We start from the raw sequence: 26,135 nt of genomic DNA on the forward strand, positions 1-26,135 counted from the left end.
GCTATGCTTCTTTTATTTAGTATACACTATTTACGTTCTAGATTAGTAGTAGTAGTAATTTTAGTTTGCTTCATTTATTTCATAAATTAATCCAAATGATACGGTAAAGCATTGTAATAATTCGGGTCCTGCAGTACCTGAATTATTACGATAAATATTTTTGTTTCATTTCCGTTTCGATTTCCGGTATATTCTGAGTGTGTGATATTCGTTTCTGTTTCTGTTACCGTTACCTGCTATATCTCCCGTATAACACTGTTTCTGTTACATTTCCACGACAATTACACCATTTTTAACTCAGCGTCAACACACCGAGTTCACTGAGTTGCGCAAGGATACTCACTCACCCTCCTCTCATCTCCCTCTGCATGTCATACACACTGAGCCAGACACTGAGCATGAGTTGTTGTTTATTCTAATACGTGATGAAATGTGACACTCGACATAACGTTTTGGGATAAATAACTTTGACGTATGAATGACACTGAATGTGACTAGTATGGGATTATGTACAGTATGGGATGGTGTGATTTGTACTTCACAGATGAGTTGATCTTTGACTTGTCAGGACATTGGTATCCTTTTTGACTTGGCACGGCTGGTTGCACTCTCCATTGGGACATTTCGTTGGGAGTGCTTCCTCTTTTGGGATCTTGGCAGCAATGGCTGATGTGGCCATGCTGAGTAATTGACTACTGGGAGCTTCAAAGAGGAGATGGAAAACATAGGCACCGCTGAAGGACAGCACCGTGATGACGATGAATTCACAAATCTGTGAAAGAAAGGGTATGTAAAGTTCATAAGGAGGCATTATGGTAGTCGAGCCCGTTTATAACGATAATGACGGGAACGCGAAACCCGATCGTTATAGCAGAGTTATCGTTATATACGAGCTTTCGCGAAATCGGCGGTCGGGATCACGTCAACGAAGTAGAACGGCATAAGTAGAACGTCGCTGAACATGCACGTTTGTTGAGAGCGAAAAAGCATTTTATCCAGCTTTAAATTGTCGCAGCTTTGTGTCAAAAGCTTTTCAAATGACAACGTAACCGCCGATACCACGTGAGGCTCCGCACCTTTTGAGATCGACGACTTCGTCCTCTGCTCGTCGCCTATTCAATGCCGAGTTCGTCAACATTCTCACTATCGGAACCGCGTTGTCCATTAGAACGTGCCTCGTCTACGTGTAATTCGATGACGCGTGTTTGGGCGGCGACACGCAACTGTCTGCCAACTCACATTTTGGAAGCCACCGTGCTTCGCAACGACGTTTTGCACCAGTACAAAATTCGTCGAGCACGTGCAACTTTGAGTCGAGCCATAGTACCATGAGCTTTTCCTCGTCAAAACGCGCCCCGGAGCCACTACGCCATCGTTGCACGCAGCAGGAAAACACGAGGGCGAAAGGGAGCAAACTCCTCGACTTCTCCCGAGCCCCTTCCAAATCGCATCTAATCCCCGTTAGTTATGCGCGGATAAACGCACCGCGTTCTCACTTAAATGCTCACGCAGGCTAAGGCTCTTGAAAATGCCACCGTAATTTGTTTTCAATGAGAAAATGGAATTTTGCTTTTCGATTTTCACGCGCCTTACCGGCCACCGGGAGATGATCGCTATACGCGAGCAAACGCTTTCACCAACGCGATCGTTATATCGATGTCTCGTTTACACGTACTTCAATAGGTGAGATGACGAGAACCAGCAGTTTGATCGTAGTATCGGAGTTTTCGTTATATGGAAGAACGCAATAAACGGGCTCGACGTATTTGACAGATGTGCAGGATTGTATGCGAAGCAGTAAGCTGTTTAGCTTTAGGCATTAACAGTGTTAGTCCCCTCACCTGTATGAAATGACTGCTGTACAGTCGTTCTCTGATGCTGCCAAATCGGATGAAAATGACGAGGATATGTAACAGGTATGCACTGAAGGACAGCCTACTGAGCGCCACGAATGGACCCCAGGACAGGAACCTGGAAAGCACACCTGAAACATGAAAGGAATTTGTAACAAAGGACAATGAACCGGGACGCTTTGAAGTGTATCTGCGCGTACAAGGTGGTCGAGAAGTAGGAGAGTGTCTGACAAAGAAAATCAAAAATCCGGTGAAGATACTCGTTTGTGGTACCCGGTTAGTTTCCCAAGATTTCCCAATGTAGACATGCGTACCCTGAGCTTTATTTATGCCGCAAACTTGACCAAGTCCTTGATAGCGGTTATCCAGTGTTTGAATCTCCCACGCTGTAACTTGATCTTCTTGTCTTTGTCATGTTCTATTTACCTATCTTATCTCAACACCACCACTTTATGATGTCTGTCATCTCTCACAACTGCACAGCACTTATTTCGTTCTTATGTTATGCATATGTCTGCCCTTATCTCAACACTTATGTTATGCATATGGATGGATCTTCCTGCCCTTATCTCAACACTAAGTCGCGTCCCGCAATCTGTAGTCGTGCTGTCCGAGCGTAGATTTTGGTTACTGTGTCGGGGTCAGTGTACTAGGACACGCAGGGCTAGTGTACCCGCTCTCTTAGACCTTTCAGTACTGTATCACATCCTGCGAGGCTCACCGTTCCTGTTTGTGACACAGACAAATATGACCCAAGCGACGCATAGACCCCAAGCCGTCTTATGCAGGGCTGAATAGATGGCTGAAACGACAGGTCCGGGTAGGAGCCCCTTGTGCCACTGTTCCACGCCGAAGATGACCGCAAGGGCGCAGGCTGCGGCACCCGTCCAACCGGCAACGTGGAAGTAGACGGACACGTTCTTGACGGGAGAACCCTTTGGACGCATCATAAAATAGGAGAGGAGAAGACCGGCTGCGAAGGCTCCAGCGTGGGCGAACGGCCGTTTGAACACTTCGGTGTGAGTTTGCCGAGATTTCCTGGGAGAAAATATATTCATTTCGCCACACTTCTCCATCCACCATTATATACGGACTGCAGGCATCCGTAAAGTACACTCTAAGAAAAAAAGGAGTAAAACGGGGAGTAATTGCAGCTTCTACTCCCCTAGTCTGTAATTCCTCCCCATTTTAGTCCCCTATCCCGACATTTAGTCCCGACATTTACTCCCCAGGACTGCAAATTGTCACTAAACTTCGCGAATGGTCTCCTGAATGCAACAGTCTACGTAAATATGTGCCCTTGGTCAATTTGAACGACATGAGGCCGTATAACTCAGACAACGCAGCAATTTTCCAGCCACACAGAGTAAGAAACAGTTAGCGCATCTTTCTTCGCTAATTGTGCCTTCGTATGGCGCAATATTTTATATCACTCGATATATCACGGTTGACGGTTTGCTTCAAAGTATTTTCATGCATGCGCACCAATTATGTACCTGGGACTCTTACAACAGCGCGTGAAATGCGGTCTTCACTCTGTGACATTCATTTACTCCCGTGCATTTACTCCCGAAAGGGACTATTTTTTGTGGCAATGCATTTAGTCCCCAAAAGGAGTAAAAGTACTCCTTTTTTTCTTAGAGTGTAACCAATACGGGCGTGGTGCAACGCCGTTCATTTCGCGAAGCCTCCCAAGCTCTCTCACGAGGTTGCTTGAGCTCGCCTTCTTTCGCGACGTCTGCACCTGATCGGTAAATGCTACTACGTTGCCGTCAGACGTACTAGGCGAGACACTAAAGGCAGTGGAGTACGATAGAACTGAACTTACAACACGTCCTCCGCAAAGTAGATAGTGACTGGCAGAAGTCCATGGTAGTAAGTCTGGAGGCCGACGTAGACGGTGGCAGCGGTCACGAGGGAAACGGCAACCAGGACACCCGCCTTCGGACACCTGCTCGAAAAGTACCCTGTGTCTCACTAGATGCGCAAGAAATGTGGCCATATAGTCGCGGTACCTGACTAGAAGGACCAGCGTCAGCGAGAAGACGAACAGAAGCTGCAGATCAGCGGCGAAGAACCATAGATGCGGGAGACACTGCATACAGAATGAGTTAGCATAAATCGTGCTAGGGGAGCCGTCGAGAAAAGCATGGGGCCGTGAACGTATATAGGTAGGGGACAAGTGACAGCTTCTTTGGATCGAGCCTCGTAAATTGATACGGTTAGAATGATCGCCTTCCACGCCGAGACTGGGAGGTGACACGGGTTCGAATCCCGGTACCGGCTGCGCCGTCGAAGCTTTCCCTGGGTTTTCCGGCAGACCTTCCAAAGACGAATGTCAGGACTGTTCCCCCCTGGAATCTGCCCATGGCGCGCACTAACCCTCCCCCTGCCTCCACTCCTTCCTGCTGTACTCTCTCCATCTGTCCACGTCTGTACGCCGCTCATAGCCACAGTTGCCTCGCGGCGCTAGCACGACAAGAAAAAAATAAAAATGGACGAATTCTGACAATTATCTTCAAGAGAGCTATGCAGCCAACAGTGAAACCGAAACTGGAAAGCCAACGGCGACAGTGCGGTGGACTCCTCTTCTCATCCCTTCCTCCATGGCGAGAGAGAGAATGGGAAGGTGGTTGTATTACGTGATACTACGTGGTGTTTTACAATACCGAGCGCTAGGTCGTGTTGCCACGAAATGACCCGGAAATGGTCAGAAATCCGGCAGAATCGAGAGAGCTTCGCATATAGGTTCATCTCTGAAGTAACGTGACCCAAAATGGACGAAGCTACAGAAGCTTATACGCAACAATACCAGCTCGCGTGGCTGAGTGATTACTGTGCTGGCAACGTCACGTCGAGACTGGGAGGTGCCCGGGTTCGAATCCCGATGCCGGCTGTCTGGGGTATTTCCTGGGTTTTTCTCAGACGCTGTCGGACATACGTCGGCACAGTTCCCTTAGAAGTCGGCCCAGGACGCACATTCCCCCAGAGCGTTAGTCGTGACGTTGCCCAAGTCGACAACGGCGAGCCCTTTCATTAGCACTACCATCACCACCACCTTACGCAACAGCGAAATAAACAAACAAGAATAAGAAGAGGCAGGTTAAAGTACACCTGACTGACGATCTTATCGTTTCCGATGCACTCTAAAGCGTGCGTGCCCCCCCGGCGTTGTTGCCGTTGTTGTTGGTAACCCATTTGTGCCGAAACCATCTTCAGTCTGCCAAGTCTTGGCGGCCGCTAACCCAGATAATGCAACACGGCTCGCCTTGACATCTTTCCTGGATTAAACTAGTGGCGAGAGCGTTCCATCCGCCACCTGCGATTTTGGACCCAGATAAAATACGCTCATTTTACGTGGGCAGTGTTAGCGGTGTATCACCCAACAACGTATAGCGTGCTTTATAAATATTTATAAATATATTTATAAATAATTCGGGGCTTTACGTCGCGAGACAACGGTAAACATATATATATGTATATATTCTCGAAAGTCTCGAAAAATTCAGACGGCGCCGTATTAATACGCAGAAGAAATAAGTTCGCACAGAGCACCAGCAAAGAAAGATTTTGAGATAACTTCATTTAATTCATTCTGAAATTGAAACGTCGTGCCTACGTAATTTCTGAATGAATTAAATGAAGTCATCTCAAAATTATTCCTTTGGTGAAGTTTCCTTTGGTGGTGCTCTGTGCGAACTTATTTATTTTATGTATATGTTATATATATTTGGAAAGAGAAGTATAGTCACCCGTTTAAGTTTGCACTTAGTACATTTTCAAAGGAAGGGGAAATGTATTTTATTAGTGGGTTTAATTAATGTTTTTCCATTAACGAATTTTTGGTCACACAATCTGAAACTCTGAGTTGTTGTACTTTTGTTAGCGCAAAGCAATAATGTTAGTGAGTTTTAGTGCGCATCCCGCTGTCGCCTTTGCGTACGTAAGGGCGATAGTGTACGATGCACTAAATCTCACTAGTGCCACTGCCATATGTACTCTATAGAAACGTGACCCCAAGGTGGATTTAGTCAGACTGTCACGTGGTCGATGACGCCATACCTCACGTAACAAAAGATGGGTAATTAAATTTGGAGCGACGTAACCCGGGAAGAAAACTAAAAAGGCCATTTTCGAGCGCCAGTCTTATTTTTGGAAACTGCTGCTTACGGAGTCCAGGCTGTGTTCCCAGTTCGTGAGCAAGGCAGGAATTTTCCACCACCGTGTGACGCAGTTGTTGCGCAGCAAGGCGTAGTTGTCCCTCCAGATCGGTCCGGAGCTAATCACTCCCAACAGAGAGAACACCAGCAGCAAGCACAGGCCGGGAATGATAACCCTGGCGAAAGAAATACAGCAACACTGAGCTCACAGTGCGTCACAGAAAGTGTCTCCCTGTCAGTGGCGGATCCAAGGAAGGGAGGGGGGGGGGGGGGGGCGATCGCCCCCAAAACATCAGTTTATACATTGCATGTCCCTCTTTCCCTTAGTTTTAACGCATCAATCCCCAACAACACCGAATATCCTCGTTAGGACATCATTCGTACATCTAGAGGATATTCGATGTTGTTGGGGATGAATGAAGCTAAAACAATAGAAACAATAAAGCCTGTTATGGTAGAATGTAGACTGCACCCTAAGTATACGACACACGCTTCTTGTAGAAAACTCCAACTTCACAAGTTTCATAAAGAAGAAAAAAAAAACTTATCTCACCTCATATATCTTCGGAAGAGAAGCAGTGGTAGAAGCTGGACCAACCTTCGTCTTTGCTTCAAAAGGCTGTAGCCAAAGGTGAAACCGCTGCAGTAATAAACGGACAAAATTCAAATGAAAAGTCAGTTTATTATGGTTCAATATTTATGGTCTTAATATGACGGTTTATATGATTTATTTTGAGGATGGTAGCGATTTGGCATCCGTGTAGCAACATTATTGCTCCACAAGCGATATCTCTTTCACGTTCGCTTTCCGACACCTGCACCGTTGCAAGCATAGAAATGGTCGCAAGGCGCTCGTCTCGCGCGATGACGTCATGTATGTGTAGGCGAAACCAAAACTTTTGAAAGCTTGACTGTTCCAACACCTCTACGGCATCTTTATATAAACGACAATATCGTATTGTATAGTCACAATGAAAGTATGAACCCTTCAAAACAACCGACATCGGGTTTTGTACAGTGCCGTAGAGCCATCACGTGATAACCCACGCTGCACCAATCACGAGGCCCGCATGCTTTTACGTAGTCGCGGGTGTATATGCGTTCTTTCCTCTGATAGGCTCGTGGTTAGCGGGTCAACTGAGAAGAAAAACTGCGGAAGTTTCACCAGAACTTTCCATCCGTGATCCCCATAATCTGTATGAGACGACCACACGCGACGATGATAACACGGCCATAAGATAACGTTGCTGCTAAAATGCAACCTGATAAACAAGCTCAGATAACGCTCACTATGTCTTACCTGAGGCAAAAGAAAGTGTCTGCTGCTGGATAGGCATTGGCAATGAACATGAAAGGTGTGTGCTTCACGAAGTCAAACATGTTGAAGATGCGACCTGATCAGGAAATAAGGTATTGTCATTTCAACTATAAGCTGCGTTGTAACACAGAAGGGACAAGAATTGGTTCGTCCCATTCCTGTCGTTCCTATAAATAGCACGGAGTCCGTAACACTGAATGTACTGGAAGACAGAATGCCCGCAGTAAGAGGGTAAGGGCTCTGTTTTATGTACGTCCGTCGTCATTAAATAGGAAACGTTAAAACCCCAGTGCTTGGGAACAGAAAAAATGACGTACGCGACAAGGCCTCGTCGTGTACGTCTTTTTTCTGTTCCCGAGTACTGGGGTTTTAATGTTTCCAAAGGATCATCAAACTGTTCGATTTTTCACTTTGTTCCATATGCATTACATTATACTTGTACGCTTGAATTGAACGTCAGGAGCGCTTTCGGCTACATCAGTTTCAGGTTTGTTATGGCGTGATCACGCACTGGGCACTCTTGAAGGAATGCGGAGTCCAGTGGCTTTGAAGGCCCGAATGACAGGCTTACAGGAAACGGAAATGGCGTAGTTTGCGACAATCCTGTAAATGTCCTCTGTTTAACCACAGCCTGAAAATGTGGTCTGTTTCCACGGCCTTTTTTACAACTTTCTTCTTTTAGGCCACAACAGGAAAGTACTTTGCTTTCCTATACAAAAATCTCACTGCTCCACCGTGTGCATTGACAAGACTTACGTCTGTTTGGGATTGGCGTCAGTGCGTACGAATATCCGAGGATGATCCACATCATGGTTAAGAAACGGACGCCATGCAGGGCTCGAAGACGGGAACCGTCATCGCGCACATCCAGCAGCCTCATCGTGTTGCCGTACACAGACCACGATGCAACAGCTTCCAATAGGGCGTCTATTACGATAAACACAAAAGAGCAACGTCACTAAGATAGAATAGTATATGTGAAAGTCATTCCCATGTTGACCTATGACAGATCTCCTAGTTGCCCCTTTCATTTCCTACAGGAACGTTCGATTAAAAAAAAAAAAGGGGGGGGGCAACGCCCGATGAGGCAGGACCCCCTTAGCACAAAAGGCCTGCTTGTTACTTCCGCAATCTCAATGCACGAAGTCCTTTGCTAAGGCAAGTGGCAGGACACGTGACCCCAACTTTAACGTGGTTGTCTAAAGTTATATGCAGTGGTTATTCCTGCAGCCTGTTTGACTTTTCTTTATTTTCGTTTTTTTTTTAAACACTACATGTTTTTCCTTATAGGCTATGACATAGCTAACGTCTGCTAATACAACGTCTGCCACGGCGTCGTCTGCTATTACCGCGTCGTCTGCTATTACCGCGTCGTCTGCTATTACCGCGTCGTCTGCTATTACCGTGTCGTCTGCTATTACTGCGTCGTCTGCTACTGCGTCGCCCGATAAAAGTTCGTCGACAACGTTTTCGTTTAGTGTTGGCAAACGATTGCCTTCCTCTTGCAAATGAATACGACAGTTTCGCGTGGCTGTGATTGGCTGTACAGCTATCGACGACGTTACTCCGACAGCGAGCAGGACTTGTCCCATCTGGTTGGCCTTGGCAATTCCTTTGTCTGCTACAGAAACGTTTCATTCTCACGCAGTAACCGCGAAGCTGTCACTGCTCTGACATAAAAAAAAAACACGCTCCGTTATTGATAAAAAGTAAACACTTACGTGTTTTCTTTGCTTGGCGCCGTCTGATGCGCATGATGACATCTGCAATAGTTCCGAGGGCTACGAGCGCAAGCGCAACGCACACCAAGCCACTGCAAACATCCCACCGTGTAAGTGAAACATATCTTCGTACGTGGCCATCAAAGCACATTACCGTCACCTTGAAAGTGGCAGCGGAGTTGAATATAAACACGAGTGACAGATGACAACCTTGGGAATCTTCGAATGGCAACGGCGAAGAATTGATTTCGAGTGTTTGTTTCGTATTGCGGTTGACCTTGATAGCGTGCTGCACGCTAAGCTAGACAGCTCCTCGAAAAATGAACTTCAGGGCCCTTTTTTAAAGCAAGTGGCAACAGTGTTTACGGAAGTGGATATTAACATAGTCGACACAATCGTGGGTTCAAAATGCCATGGGCCGACACCTGATTAGTGCGGCTTTGAATCAGACGTAGTTCAAGGACTTTGTGGATATTTACAAACACATGCATCACACATATGAGATATGTTCAGATGTTACGAATGAATTTCGCATGCACACACTGTCACGCTTGGTGTGCCGTGCGTGTGCCGTGAAAGCATAAAGATGAATCTACTTACAAGGCGGCAGTTTGAATGCGGTCCAACTCCAAGTCGGTCTGAACATCACACAGGGGAACAGACGCATTAACGCCGTAGGTTCCAAGAACTACGGTAGAAGAAATAAGGTTATCACATGCCTACGTAGTTCTAGGACACTTCGTAATGCTGTTGGTCGAACCTTATTTTCTTATTTCCTTGATAAGACATGATTTTAGCGTTCGGAGGAGATTGACTTCTTGAGTGAATACTCAAGTATGAAAAGCAAAATAGCAACTGACCCGACTTGACGAGAGCATCGATGTCATTTCTGGAGCAGACTGACGGGACACAGATGCCCAATCGGAAGCCTGGGAACCAGATGGACTTCATGATCCTTGTCAGGTTCTATAAGAACAAAGAACACTTGTTACAAGACAATGCATAGACATCTTCACAAGAATGACAAATCCGACAACCGACATGTATCCGAAAATTCGAAAAGAAATTCAATATTCCGTTTGTTGGTGACGATTGTGCATGTCCCTCTTCACAAGAAGAGTGGCATAAAAAATCAAGAAATATTATCAAGAAATATCAATAACATTCATTTTTAAGGCCTTGACTATTCTTGATGCCCGATTTCGCTATGAAATCCGATGTAACGTATTTTGACATATCCTATATGCGACAGGATCAAGTGTGGATAAACAAGCGCTGCCGTAGTAGAGAAATTTTCTAGTTGAGAACATACTTCTAGCATTTTTGCCTGTTTAGAATATGCTCCATTAGATTCCTAAACTTACATCCAGAATTTTCTCAAATTCGTGGGAATGCCGTGAAAAATTTGTTATGCCAAAACATATCCACAGCATTCTAGCTTTCTATGCTAGTCAATCAAATACAGGCTCTCTTTACTTTTCTTATTAGGTCGTGCCAATAACCGCCTTATGGTATAACGTTCTTTATCTTCGTTGGAAAATCTGCCTCGTGTTACTTTATTTATCGTGATTTACTGGAGGTATCGTTATCTAGATATACATTGCTTCACTGGCACCACAAAAAAAAAAAAAAAACACGAAATAAAAATAGTACTTGACCGTAGATGCCTATATGTATACGTACACGTTTGCTGGTCTTGAGGAAAGCCACGGGTCTGCTGGTGTCGATGTTAGGCTTAAGAAACAGTGAACAGTACTGGCCCCTGAACACGTCGTCTCCCCATCCGTTCTGAGCACGCACTTCCAGACACTGGTCAAATGCTCCGAAGTCGGTGATGGTGCCTTCGAAAATACCCGCCGGAGGACGTCCCATCGCGTCCAGCACTACGCACATAAAATCCCATTGTGTTGGATACAATATAGCATCTACAAAAATGTTACAATCTCTAACACAATCCATACATGTCGTACCATAGTGCCTGACTTGCCTACCTGCCACGGAATCCTAAAATCTAAAACGAAACCATTTGTATTCGAGCTTGCTTTGTTATGGCATTCACCCGTACATGTACCTGCTCTGGGAACGCCATCTGGGCTACAGAAGGCCCGTCATGTAAGAGCACCAAATACAGAAAACGAAATGGCGTACAACGAACATAAGCTTATTCGAACAGATTCAGTTCATGTCTTCTTGTTCGTGCAGACGGTCGTATAGCAGACGATCGTGGCGGGCAACACAGTGTCGATGTCGTCTGCGAACGACAAGGCATTCTGTTTGCAGATGTCGTCTGCGATGTCGTCTGCGAACGACGAGGCATTCTGTTTGCAGATGACACGGTGATCCGCTTGAGCAATATTGAATATGGGAAAATGAAGACATGAAGAGGGACTTGTTCCGGTGCCCTAACTCTGGCTCTGCCTCACTGAGCCCCATGTTGCGGTGAAGTACCCTTTACAGAAGACACGCTCTTTCTGAAGATGCGCAGTCTTTTCTCTCTCGCTCTCTTACGTGATGCTTCTCAAGTAACTCTTCTACTACTACAACGTTTCTGGGGCGGTTCCTCACCGGCAGGGTTCTCTAGCAGCGACATCCAACGTTTCATTCTGCACAGTGCATTCTATAATTTCTGCTCATTCCGTACACTCTCTGACAAATAAGGAAACGTCAGAAAAAGTTGTGGAAAATGCCACAGCAAATTACAACGTACCATGCGAAAGAACGTCACATGCTTTTTTTTTCTTTTGGAATTCACGGCATATCTATTTCCCCGCCAGTGTTGAATAAACAAATGTTTACGGCCCTCGTAATAAAATGCCGAGCTCATTTGCGACTGCAGTTTAAAAGCGTTACATAACATTCCGTCGGAGCGTTTGAGAGGTCAAGGCTACGTCCCGATCCACTTTAGCCTTGCGTCAGGCAACCTCATTTGCTTCTCCGTATCGCCGGAGACGTTGCCCCTCATTAATGAACCCGTTATATGCGAGTAAAATATCGGCACCTTTAGGGCTTTATTTTGGGCACATTTTGGAACGTATTTGTCCAAGTGTGTTTGCGTTATTTCATGCTCAATTGTTATAAGCTTTCAACGACAATTTATACGGAATGGGTTTCAATACTGTTATTATCGTACTACTGCAAATACTACTACTAATAGTGACAAGAAAGCTTCATAAGACGAATAATGATACCGGATGTACCGACAATACTACTAATAATACCACTTATGGTTCTACTAATAACGCTATAACAACTACTACTTTGATAATCTTTCATGTCTGTTTTTGGATTTTTCATATAGTTTCTACGTAGGTTTCCTTTTTATTGTTCGCATCTTCTTTAGTTTTGTTCAATTATCTTGCTTTCTTGTACAGTATTTTGTATCTCATTTTAACATGTGTGATGTTGTGTGCGCCAATACTAAGGCCTATGAGACTATTATTTGGGCACCAATAAAACAACAGCGATACTTTTCGAAAAATACCCTCCGAATATGCAAAAGAGAAAAGAAAACTGGAAACATAAAATGTAACGCACTGATAGATGTCCCGGAAAAAGGTCCCGCAGGAAGCTAAGCTTCGACGTATAGACTATCTTTTGTGTACGTTGCTTCACCTTCCCCTGGTGGTATATAATGGCAATTTCCTTTCGTTCTTCTTCCAATGAACAGCTTCCGTTTTTGCTCATGGTGCTATAGTAACATGGCACGGTATCGCGAACGCGCCCGCACAGAAGCCAGCAATAATTAGGCATCAAAACGACCCAAACGGTTGCATAGTAAACTCCCTTGTATCGTCGATTGCTAGTCTGGCCATCTCGCGGTACATGTAAAGACGACATCTCCATCCATCTGCAGAGCTTCGATTATGAAAGTCTCGTTTTTCGCTCGACCAAGCGCGAAAGATCCCACTAAGCACACATCTGCATGCATAAATATGAACGACGATGCCTTCACATACGGGACCTTGATGTCAGGGAAGTGAATGTCTATCAAATTCAGCCACATAAGGGGAAGCCAACATGTTGCAATTGTCCACGCATGATTAATGCGCGTTCTTTCCTCTTTCAGAACGCTTTTTTTTTGCAATCGTTAATTTTGTGTGGTATTAGGCAATCCTCATTGACCGATTGGATGTAAAGTACAAAATAATAGAAGTACGTCCGGCGGTCGCAACGGTCCACGAGGAAGAGGTTCTTCGGAACCGCTCAAACTGGCACGAAGGGCTGTTCGTACTACTGACTGGCGGATTTAACACTGACGACGAAAGAAGTCGTACCCAGGCAGGGCACTACGAGCCACCGAGTTCTGCAAAGCCGCCGACTGGTCTTCGTGGAAGGCAACGGCATTTCCCAACCGGCTAAGAAACTGGCTCTGCAGCTCAGCTAATGCGGTGAGCGGACGTACCAAAACAATACGGGCCCTACTTCACCCCAGGAAGCCAGCAGATGTTGAATGCAACGAATTAGTTCGAGTACTAAGCGATCATTTTGACCCTTCGAAATGCGAAGGAATGCAAGTTCGGTTAATCAACCGGAAAGCCCGACAGATGTGCCCTTACACTCCGGCGACGCGACACAGCAGCCGGGAGCGTCTTCTCAGAACACTATGCTTCCATTGAACATCATGTTCAGGGACAGACTAATATATGGGGTAAGAAACACAGCGTTGCAACTTGCAACAACCGCTGCTCACAACTCCTTCCTTCGCGGTTGCGGCAGAATGTGCTGTCAGACAGCTGACGGACATAAAAAGGGATAGACAGATACTCCACAGGTCAACGTCGTGACCGGAACAAACAGAGCATACAAGAGCATGGTTTGTCACTTCTTCAGAAAGAATGGACGCGATCGTATGAAGCGACCACCTGCGACGGAAGACTGGTGCGCAGGCACGTTGACTACACCATGCAGGAGACCACCTTAACATCCGGCATGCAAGTTCCTTATATTCCGCAAGACGTCCCGAAAGACCCAGGTGCTTCCCCATCAGCCAACCCCGCTACCCGCTGGATATCAACCCACTAATCTCACGGGGGCACCAGCAAGGCTCTCTCCGACCGGCAACAACTCTTTTGCGGACGACAGTAGTTCTACTCGAGCGTTCCAGACGCCGCTCGAGCGGCACCTACATCGTCGCACAGTCGTCCCCGGTACATATCACTCCCGTATAGACCACAAAAATGTCGCTGCTGCGCGTGCGAACGGACGTGGGTCTTTTTTACGTCGTTTCTTCTTTGGCCTGTAGTGTTCTATGATCGAAACGGCTCATACTGGAACGGTTCGAACCACTGGCACTGGCTGGCAGGTTTAACCGCAACCAGGCACAGTTTTAAGTGCACTAGTACTACTTCGAAACTAACAGCGGCTAAAGCATAACCAAGTAAAACAGACGGCTAGACAGACGACACAGGGTTTGGTTAGTAAATCTCAAGATGGTGGTTTCTGTACTTCCTGGTACCAATCGCAGTACTTGTGACTCAGGATTTTACTCGTTGATTGGATGGACGTTGGAGGTTGGACGCTTCGAAGGCCACGTTATGAACGACACAGGCTTTTTGTCTTACACGACTTATACACATATGAAGGCCTGTAAGTCTGTGCTGCGTTGGGTGCCGCCAGGCGTCACTAAACAGCGAGTCGTCATCCTAAATGGCTCACGCTATATGGTCCGATCTATACATGAAGTTTCCCTCAATAGGGTTTATCCACACATCCACTCTAGACTCACAAGCTTCACTGGTTCAGTGGTTTATCAATAATCGCAAGCACGGGGGGCTTTATGTATCACCCCGCATGTAGGAAGGAAAGGCAGGGAGTTGTCGCCAAACATTTGAATGTCTGGATGAATGACTGACCTAGAAGGCGACATTGCCACCGTGATGTATAAGTCCGGCAAAGTTTGCTCTCGGTTTCCGTTCCCATCCATACGGTATTAACGTTGATGAGGTGGGAATTATTGGGATATGGTACAAACAATGTTCACACGGTACGAGAACTTAGAGACACCAAACGAACGGTGAATACGATGAGGATGAAAATCTCTGACCTACAACATAGCGACGAATCCGCGACTGTGGCGCTCGATCCCCCGAATAAACCCTTTAGTACGTATCTCCTAAACATATGTTATCAAAATAGAAGGATGTTCCGAAACCCGTCGGAAAGCGCCGAGAACTGCACCCGTTTAACATACTCTAACCCATTATGTAGACCCGTTCGTATAGCTTTTGGATCACCGTAACACATTGCGGAAAAGAAGAAAAAAAGTGCTTGGGATTGCATATTTCATACTCCGTTTTCTACTGGAGCATTGCTTTTGGACAGTGGGGGCACCTTTATTGGTGCGTCAAAACACTATGGTAAGGCAGGTCAATATGCCCGTGAACGCTGTCTCAGTATAGCACTACGCACAGTCAAGTGGATGTATGTTGCTGGAAGAGGTGCACCTACACAGCTTGTCCAATAATAAAATCCACAGCTGTTTCTTTGACTCGTAAAATATCTACTTACCACTTGGTGGTCAACAACAGCACTTTCAACAAGAGGAGAGTTTCGTTGCGAGAGGCGATACTACACCACAGTGGGCTCAAATTTGGCACAGGTGCCTTTTCTGTTTTGAGCGGTATAAAAACCTGAAGGGACATCGTTATAAAAAAGAGAATACAAAGAAAAAAACTAATTGGACGATTGCGACGCGACAGAGAGTGACGCTACAAGAAAACAGCACCTAGGACGGACTCAAAACCAGCAGGGCACAACGAAAGAACGAGTCTGGCCAGGAGGTGCAGGGCACATAAGTGGGCGCATAGGACGACAAATAACCCGTTGAACAAGAAATACATGAACTGAATCAATGAACCTTTAGTTCATTTATTTCTTGTTCATCGGGTTATTCGTCGTCCTACGTGCCCACTTCTGTGCCCTGCATGCACCTCCTGGTCAGACTCGCTCTTTCGTGGTGCCCTGCTGGCTTTGAGCCCGTCCTAGGTGCTGTTTTCCTGTATCGTAGCTCTCTGCCTCGTCGCAATGAACAACCAACTCTAGCCCAGCTTTCTACCTTTAAATTGGACGGGTTGAATTCCCGACGTTTCGTGTCTTCTTATGAGCAAATATCTCCCGAAAATGGCAAAGAAACAACTGCGGAGTTTACTCCTGCGTATGATCTCCAGAATCGGTGAAAAACGGTCACAACTGTGGTACTGTACGGCATATAACAGTAAAAACCCGCTCGAAACGAAGTAATGATTGAGAGTAGACGGTGAGTCAGGAGTGACGACATGCTGCACATGCCACAGGGCATACGGACTACGGATAATTTCGACCACCTCAGGGTTCTTTCACGAAAGTTCGAAACGAAGTAGTTCAAGGCAGGTAAATGCATTTCTCCTCGTTCGGTGGATTCAATTCGCGGGGCACGCAACAGGTGTGGCTTCCTTTGCCGCGATGAAAACTCCCTCGTTTTTAAAATGGGCGAATCGAACGATCTTTCGAGGTTGAGCGAGCATGCTTACGTACCAGGAAAGCGTTCTTTGTCCCTAACAACAAAAACGCTATGGCGGCCGCGCATGTAACGGGTATCCCCATTTTTTTCTTTCTTTCAATCAATCAATCATCAATCAACGGGTACAAAGGCCAGGTTAGAACGTCGTGTGTAGAAAAGCTAAGCGCAGAAACCTTTCAGTAACTGAGGCCAACGAGAATTCGATAAATTTGATAAATTTAATTTTAATTTAATAAATTTAAATAAATCGTGTCCAGGGTGGTGGTCCGTCGTCCTTCTAATGAGCAAGTGTCATTAGACATTGGTGGGTGAGATTTAGTGCTACAAAAAGCAAAAAGAAAAAAAAAAGGAAAAGAATCAGTCGTTGAACGAATTCTGCTACCACCGTAATGATCCCAATTCCCAACCCATTGGACATGTTTATGCTAGTTGGCGTGCGTTGTATGCGTCGAAGTCGCGTGCCACGTATGAGTACGGTGGAGCAGGGAACAGTAACCGTAGTCGCAAGCAGAAACGTTTTTTCTTCACCGAAATTTGAGCTGGTAACGGTATCGGAAACGGAGACTCCATGCGACGTCCCCCGCTTACCGGAGGCAGAAAACGTCAGGGGGGGGGGGGGGGGTAAAGGTCAGCCAAACGGGACGCCGGCTTGCCATTCCGCAAAAACACTTACTATTACGTTCGGCCGGTATTGAATTCCGGTAATGGCTACTGCTACGCAACGATATATGAATGATCTTTTTCTCCTCGTTGTCCGCTATGTGTAGCAGGATAACAGATAGTACTGAGTGTTGGCTTCCACGCAACGTTTTAGAGGCTTCGTTTTCGCGAGCCTCGATCGTTTTAGAGAATAATGTCTTTGGGGAGGAAAGTGGCTTCACTGTCGTTATGGTTTCGGTCTGGTACCTTCCATGGGAATACACGCTAAATTAACAATCGCGAAGATAACAGCCAGTGTTATACAGTCTGCCACGCTGCCCAAGCTCAGGCTGTTTTCTTTTCTTTTCTTGGATCTCAACCACCAGCTTCCCTGCGTCTATATCATCTTACCTGTTGCCACCTTGACTGTTTATACGATTTCACATACGTATTTCTTTATTTACTTTATTTGGTTTTGGCATATACTGTGACCTAGGCGAGACTCCCTATACAGGACGTTTACGGATGTTGTGGACGTTTATGACAAAATACACAATTTGCTCAAATGCTCAACAATTGTCCAGCTATGCAGATTGACAGCCAGATCTTACGACGTCGACCCCTCTGCTTATCACCTTGTAAAGGTTCCTCGCAAAAAAAAAAAAAAAAAAAAGGTCCGACTACTACACTGCGCCGACTCCATCATGGCTGTCAGTGCTAGGATAATATTGAACAGGTAACAACACGTGTGCGAGTGACAACGGAAACAAAATGCATCTACATATATGCTCCTGTTCACATTCGCTCATCAATACACTTGCCGGACTCTGAAATTGAGCAGCGCACTATATATATAGGATGCAGGGATGTTTCTACAAATTTTCCTAATGTGCACGATCTCACTCGGAAGCGAAATTATTTTAAGTTGTGCGTACGCGTTATGTAGGTACTCCAGAGCAGCGCTTAGTCAACAAGCACAGAGATGAAAGGGGTCTCCACGTCTAGAAGCACCCTTTCATTACCGGAAACGGAATAGCCGAACGGAAACGAAATTGAACGGAAAACAGAAACTAAAATATTTGAGTAACCAAAAGGGAAGCAGCGAAAATACCTCTGTTACCCCTCGCCGATGTTCTTACCCTTGGGACATTTTTCTGAGCATGTGGGAAAGGCTATACGCTTTCTCTACGAACACTATAAAATGGACAGTGCATTATGGTCTTCTATAGAAGAATTGATTGAATATATATATATTGAATCTATTGAGTATATATATTCAATGACCTTCAACGCTGGAAATGTTTAGCGTGCACGTGGGATGTATTAGTTGCGTCAAAAAGATATATTCTCGCAATTATCGTTGTCGTGCATGAAAAGAGAGAGAGGGAGAAAAAAAACATGCCCATGGTGAATCAAATGTGTCCTCCATGTTTGTAGCCCGCCTTGGGTAATTTCTCGTTCTATGTCCATAGTGGCATTGGATCCTTTGCTCAATTTATTTTCCAATAGTTGCGGGTTCACACACTCCAAACCCCCATTTTTAAAATGAAAGTTGTTCATATACGTAGTTAGATTTAGTCATTGTACTGCGCGGTTGTTGGACCCAAATTTCAAGTAGAGTAAGAGCGTTTGTAACATTAGCCAGTGTCCCTCGCGAAAGGCCACCAGATTCGTTCAATCTATGAGCACCATTCAATCTATGAGCACCATTTAATCTATGAGCACCATTTAATCTATGAGCAGCATTTAATCTATGAGCAGCATTCAATCTACGAGCACCATTCAATCTATGAGCAGCATTACTTACTTCTCAGGGCCCAGGGATCGAGTCTCCGAATGGCCAACACCCATTTAAGCAACGCCGTCGTACAATCCGGAGACACATCGGTGATAGCGGAAAACTGCGACATCAACGGCAGGGCTTCCTTGAACACACGGTCGATTACAGCACGCAAATTGGCTTCCATGTCGAATAACACCGGCGATTCCTCTTGTTCCACATTTTCGGTCGAATTTTCGGCGAACACACCACAGACGGCCGCCAGGACCAGGACGGTGCGAGCGCACGGGATCATTGCTGAAGAGACGGTGTTTGCGGTCGCCGTGCGCGCCAGTTCTTGTATAAAAGGGGGTCTCTTCGAAGGTCGACACTTTCTCCGGAGACGAAGGAGAAAGTACGTTCGTCTCCGGAGAGGGAAGTGTCGCGGAACATGTTGGCCATTCAGCGAAGAAGGTGTTTAAGGTCAAGGACTGGGACATACGGAAGTTATCTAAAGCCGGAAGCGACTTTATCCGGCGCTGGAGAAAGACGTCAGGTGTAATTCGACGACACTTGTATTTAACGTGCGATAACTGATGTTCTGAGGCTGGAACAACGTAGGAGAGACAAATACTACATACAAGGCCTCGGATTGCCTAAGAAATTAACGATGAAGGATGAAAGTCACTGAAAAGGTTAGACTCTATCCTACGGCTAGCTAACCTTTTCAGTGACGTTCATCTTTCGTCGTTAACTTATATTTAGTTCGTAGTCTTTGAGAAGTACCTGTTTGGAAATAAAAGTAACAAAGCACTTTGTTTGCAGGAAATGATAGGAAAGGCCATAGTGAAGCCAAGTTCTTTCTCTCAATCAATCAATCAATCAAGCCAAGTGAACGATTAAAGCGGCATTAAAAACATGGTATTTCTTCGTTGAATTTTCGTTGCAAAGTACGGCTAAAAAATGATGTGAAGTCGCACAAATATTCGGAGGTAATCTTGCACTATAAGTTGTGCAGGTCAAGCCACATTGCATTGATTTGTCGTGATATGGTCGCAATTTGTCCAACGTGAAGACGCTCGCGAACAAAATGCGTCAAATTTTATAATATGCATGAGTGATGTTTGGAATCCGTATAGATGAGGTATTGGAGTCTGTTCGAAGTAAGGTTATTTTATCGATGGGTTATTCTGTCTAATGGCGAATTTTGCTGGTCGTCTCATTGGTCGTTCCGTTCACTTCTACACTGAACCCACACTACCATCAGCACCACCACTCACACCAGGTGCGCTGTGCTGGGTGAGACGGGGGTGAAACTGTTCATTCCTCCTTGGGATTCTCGATGAGACCAAGAAAGTCGCGCGAACCTCGGAATACGGGCAATATGAAATGAGATCGTAGTTTATATAGAATAATCAATAATCCTTTATGGTAATTATCGATTACGAGCAGTATACGATATGTAGAAAACACTACATAATCTACAACGGTGAATAACGAGCAATATTGAAATAATAATTACAATCAATCGTACGTGATAATCAAATGTGTGTACGAAGACGAACAGGGCGTTTTTTCTTACCTTTCCATATTTTTTTTTCATAAAAAAGTTTTGAGAGCAGCATAGATGACGTTTTTGCAGTTGAGCTATACGGCAGGGCGGATATCCTCTGGAAGAGAGTATGTAGTTATGAAATGACTAATTACCCGAGATTAATTAACTATAACTCTTTTTAGGGGATTTCGAGCAAATCCGAGACAGCAGAATGGGAGGCAATCCTCATCGAAAGTCATTCCACGTTTAAAAGATTGTGACGTAGCCCTGTTTACGGGGCTGACGGTACACGACCAAAACAAATCGATGGACTCAGCACAAGGTAAGGGAAAACTCCGAACAGCAACAGTGCAAATAAATATGGGTTTAATATCCCGAGCTATATACAACACGTATTTACAGAGGGGAAATGAGATACAATCTATTCGCGTCAAGCCACGGAATTCCAACACACAGCTAGTGGGAGCTCACCGCCTTGAAGTCCGTTGTCTTCATGTGAAGCGTACTGGCGACGAAGTTGGTGGTCTGGGTCCTGGGACTGGGACAGAAGCGTTCGTGGAGGATGGCTACACACGGCAGGAGAACGTCAAAGCCCCGGAGCTGGCAGGCGAGCCGATTGAGGACGATGTGGGTCACGGCAGAGGCAGTCTTCCGGCGCAGAGCCTTGCGGACTGTCTCACAGGAGGATTCCGAAGATGCCGTCTTTTGTTGGGCGTCCGCTTATATAGCAGGGTGGTGTCTTTGTCCCGTGGTCCACTTTCGCGTCTGGCCTTGAGACTTCCAGGAAAGAGACCTTCACTGTCCCTTTCAACTGCTGGGAAAGTTCCCCAAAATAGTTCTCCTACGATTCCGGCGATCACGACAAAATGGCCGTCACAAGATCCTGAAACGCGCTTGTGCGTTTGAGACGAAACCGAAACCGCGGCGACCGGGAGCGCCGGGAGTACAGCGCTCATTTCACGTCAGAGGGTCACGTGATTTTGAGCGATGATTGGAGTAGGTGCTGATCTGCTGACCGCTTGCCGGACCTGGGAGGCAAAGTTCGTTCAGTGTAGAGATAACTCGATGCGTCGAGAAACATAATCGGAACGCGTCTATTGAGCAGATGGCAGCACCGCGCACAGCGCTGACCAATAGGCGCGTTCCGATTACTTATCAGATTACAGATAAGCCTCCGTGGGCGAGGGTGACGCGCGCATGAGGTGCTCTTTTTTGGTTTCGGTTCATTTCCCATAGTGGGCGATGGATATTTTACGACAAGCGCTCGTTTGATCATTTTTAAAAGATGGAATGGCTTTCAACGAGGATTGTATCCCATGATGCTATCTCGCTGTTGCCCGAAATTATCTAAATGAAGGGTTAATTAATGTATTTTATGTAATTTGTCATCTCGTAGTTACATACTCTCTTCCAGGGGACGTCCGCCCTGCCGAATGACTCAACTGCAAAAACGACATCCATGCTACTCCCATAGTTTCTTTATTAAAAATCTGTAAAGGATTACGACAAAAACAAACGCTCCCTGCATATTAGAATTTGAGCCGGCGTAGGGTGGGTCAATTCCAATATTTCGTTCGGTACCTGATGAAGCGTGACCCACCACGCGAAAGCTTGTACATGTTAAACTTCGAAGGCTTCATCAATGTCATTGTTTTGAGTGTTCTAATGTATATTAGAAGATACGAAGGCAAAAAAATAGGCGATGTCAAGTAGCCGGTGGAGAGTAAATCAAAGAGTGATATTAAACGGTAGGAGCAACTTATTTATTTACACATGGTAAACAAGACTTTCGTGCACGAGACTGTACTTCTTCAGGTTACAAAAATATGAACATGGTACGGGCACACATATACAGTTGACGGGGGAGTTTTGGCATGAGAGGGTAACAGGGTGATGGAAAGGATGCAAATACAGGTAAAAATCAAAAGAACCTAAATACAAAAGCAGAGGTATCAGAAGCGCAATATTTGAAGGGTAGGCCAGAGCCGCCCATATTTCGAACGGTCTATGTTCGAAATATACACGGCTCCTGTCCTGAGGCACTTCCCGTAACACCCTGTATATATATATATATGCAGGGTGCGTCACGTAAGGCTGACCAGAATTTTGCGATTTATTTTTTGCAAAAGTCGAATATATCTATTCCCGATGGGGCCTACTCAAAGATGGTGTTGTATATCAGTAATTAGCACAGTCGTTAATAAACTTCCATAGTTAACCTTCACAATTAGTGAAAATAGGTTGACTGCATAATTTTCACGATACTCATTTGAATTTATTTAAATAATGAGGGCCTCCCACTCATTCACATGGTGCGCAGCTTGTAGGTGGTATTAGACAGATACTTGTAAAAAAAGACCTTCGACTGGTGCACGTGTTTGCGTATTATTTAGCGGCCAGGGATTTAACTGAAACACCCTGTATATATTGGAAGCATTACACTATTGACTAGCATTGTCTATTGTTTATACTGTTGGTGCAGTTCCCTGGTGAAGACATGTCACCGTATATGAGAACGACAACAGCACCACCTGGCCACGTAAAACGCGAAATTATTATTTCAGCCTGAAGCCGAGCGCATAAAACCACAGCCCATAATCAAATGCGTGCATAGATTATTGCTACACAGGTTCCACCGTTGACGAAGGCATGGCCGGAGTATGCCAAGGTTACCGGGAATCGAGCTCCACACCGTTATGTAGACAATTTTGTGCTTCAGAAATTGTTTACTTCACGTCGGCTGAGTCGCCGTGGTCAGGTGACTGTGACGTAACGGAAACGAGGTCAGGGATGGCAAACCTTCCTGGCGTCGTCTTCCACGTGCAGCTTTATTGGAATAGTTATAATTCGTCCAGGAGACGCTAGTAGAAGATACGATACGATACGGTAGGTAGTTGTGGTGGATCGGAAGGTGGTTACGATAAGGGATTCGAAAACATGATAAGCCAATTGGCTCACATCAAGTTGTAGATATTTGATGCGAGAGTGCTTCCGGTCTGATAAACCTCCCTGATAAAGTATACATACGGTACGTATACAATAGGGTACATACATACGAAGATACTACAGTAATGAAACTTTTTTATAAAGTAATATGCTTTCTTAAATATTAAAGTAATCAATGAAGCTAAAGAAGACATCAGAAGATATCCGGCTTTCGCGGAAGCAGTTTCTCGTGCCTTTACTACACAATGCACAGTGCGATTGTTATTGTCTGCGAACAGAATTGTCGCAATACATTTGCGCACACGAAGCAAAGACAGTTTATTTATTCTTTCTTTGAAAATACCCAGTGGCGATATACACGACATTACAGCACTGGGGCGATACACATGACATCGCGTTACAACATAACGCCACGCCAATGGCAAACAATAGAAAGTTTTAGCATGCCGCTACCGTGAGCCCCATAGGCTACCTCGTTCCACCGTACCCAATCAGCAGATAAGATTCTTAGTCACGCACGCTGTAGGTAGGGTAACTTGACGGTGACGTTACCATAATGTCGTAATGTCGTGTTAGTCGCAATCAGGAAAACGAAAAGGTGCGAGAGCAACATTTAATGCACATTTTGCACAAAATACGGGGGAGTGAAATCTTTTTAGTGTCGTTAAAGTATAATATTTTGTAATTCATAAATTGATGTTAACTTCAATGTCAATCTTCTTTCCCGGCTAGTTACCCGATACGTGATTAAAAATAAAGACCGAAAAAGACCGGTAAGCGGAGGCATATAGCCTACCACTGGCTCAGTACTAGAGGTTTGTCTGCGGTTCTCTCGGGGTTTTCCGGCAGAAATTTCATGCGGATGTCCGCGCAGTTGACCCTGAAGTCTGCCCAGGACGCACACTGTCTCCCACATCTTCCCCTCTCCATCTGTGCACGCCCGTACTTATCACAATGCTGAATTTTGATGCCACGTGAAAGGAAGTGAACCCGTTTAGCTGTGCCTGACGTAGAAGCAGACGGCGTTGTCAGTCGCTTACGTAAGACACGCGTAAGATCTGCACGTTCCAGGCAGGGGGGGTGCTGAGATGGCGGTCTACGATAGCGATGGCAATCGATGCTCTGAAAGGCCGCTGTAGATCGAAGAGATAATGTCGACTGCACCATACAGATAATGCGTTCGGTTGGGTATTGTAATACAGGATATACAGAAATATAGAACTCGCGGAGGGGTAGAAGAGCTGGCATTGGCGGGCTGTATTGACGCCGGAAGTCGGTGTCCTCGGATGATGACGTGTTACTGCGTCATCTGTGGAGGACCTTCAGAGGAAGTTGGTAGAGTATATGATATTTGTGTTTCCACGCCGAGACTGGGAGGTGAGCCGGGTTCGTATCCGGGCGCTGTCTGTCATTGTCCTGTGAAGTCGGCCCAGGACGCAAGATCCCCCTGTGCCATAGTCGTGACGTTGCCCGCCTGAGCGCGCAGTTCTCACCACCTTGTTTTTCCAGAGTATAGTACTGATGTGAGAAGGGTCCATTCGGTGATCTTGTCTAAAAACACCTATAAAATCTTCCGTTTCTTTCTGACTCATATCGTCATGAATGCATTCTGAGGGATAGCCTATAGTCACCAATTGCACTTTGTAGAAAGTGGTCTTACCGCTACTGGATTCTGGATGAAGGAAAAGTAAAAAGAGAAAGAGAAAACTACCCGCGGGTCGGAAGTTTCGCCGCGTCTTATGTTGAGCGTCCACACGGCACGGGAACAACGGGAGTGTGTACCGCGCACGTAGCAGACGACACCATTGGCACCGTCGTCTGCTATGAAATATCTCGTGGCCGAGCTGCAGGATATTCCTCACGGTTAGAAGAGCACGAAAAGACGTGACGCTGACAAATTAAGCGCGCCATTGATTACAGTATCTTACGAAAATGACAGTGTTATCGCACGCAGGGTTCTCTCTCGAGGCAAGAGAGTGGTTTCAGATCATGTGATCATAGGTGGTAAAACGGTTGCTAGAAGAAGAGGGCGTGCTGCCCCAAGAACGTGAAAATAGTAAGGTGTGACGTTTCACTTATTGCCCAAAGTTGTAGAATAAGAAAAAAAAAAAGAAAATAGAAAAGAGAACACCGACAGGTCAGGTCACGGAGGTTCTATGTAAGGCTAAGTTAATGATGGTCATTAACTGGACTTAAGTTGATCATGCAATTGGTGCTACAGGTACTATACACTGGCGTCCACAAACCAGATATATCTTTGTAATAAACGTGTTGTAGATTGTTGCTTATAATAATATAATAATCTAATGGAGAGAAAAATCTCTTGAAATGGTCATTCGCTGAGCTGCTCACTCTACGTCACTCGTCCACTTTTCTCATCCTAATGATATTCGATAGAAGGGAAAAAGCATGCGGGGCAAGTGACAGTTCTCGTGTTTGTAGGTGCTTTGATGTCTCGTAAAGGTCACGTTACACGAGAGGGCCAAGGCCTGTGCACGCGCCACCTTGACGCGTCAAAGGCACGTCTATCCATGACTTCCGGAACTGGAAAATCGAGACCACATTGTCACATAGCTGATCCCACCAAATTTAGCTTCACTTTTCGGTAGTCTTCCCTTATGCCGTATGTCGTTTCCTTGTTACGTTGAAGAGACGAGAGAGGGTAGCTATAACATGGTTTAGATGC

General features: G+C 45.5%; 1 protein-coding gene across 1 annotated transcript; it reads right to left on the reverse strand.

Moving 5' to 3' along the window:
• Window positions 1–392: 392 nt before the first annotated feature.
• On the reverse strand, window positions 393–19,274 carry LOC135369031 (nose resistant to fluoxetine protein 6-like). The gene is made up of 14 exons (XM_064602637.1): window positions 18,997–19,274; window positions 10,736–10,935; window positions 9,913–10,018; window positions 9,653–9,740; window positions 9,053–9,144; window positions 8,088–8,258; window positions 7,314–7,407; window positions 6,567–6,653; window positions 6,024–6,189; window positions 3,869–3,948; window positions 3,682–3,804; window positions 2,575–2,891; window positions 1,842–1,984; window positions 393–772 (listed from the first exon to the last, which is right to left on the reverse strand). Exons 1-14 carry the CDS (start codon window positions 19,262–19,264, stop codon window positions 539–541), a joined length of 2,169 nt encoding a protein of 722 aa, XP_064458707.1. The 5' UTR covers window positions 19,265–19,274; the 3' UTR covers window positions 393–538.
• Between the last annotated feature and the right edge of the window lie 6,861 nt (window positions 19,275–26,135).

This window comes from Ornithodoros turicata, chromosome 9, assembly GCF_037126465.1.
Source record: "Ornithodoros turicata isolate Travis chromosome 9, ASM3712646v1, whole genome shotgun sequence".
Lineage (NCBI taxonomy): Eukaryota > Metazoa > Arthropoda > Arachnida > Ixodida > Argasidae > Ornithodoros > Ornithodoros turicata.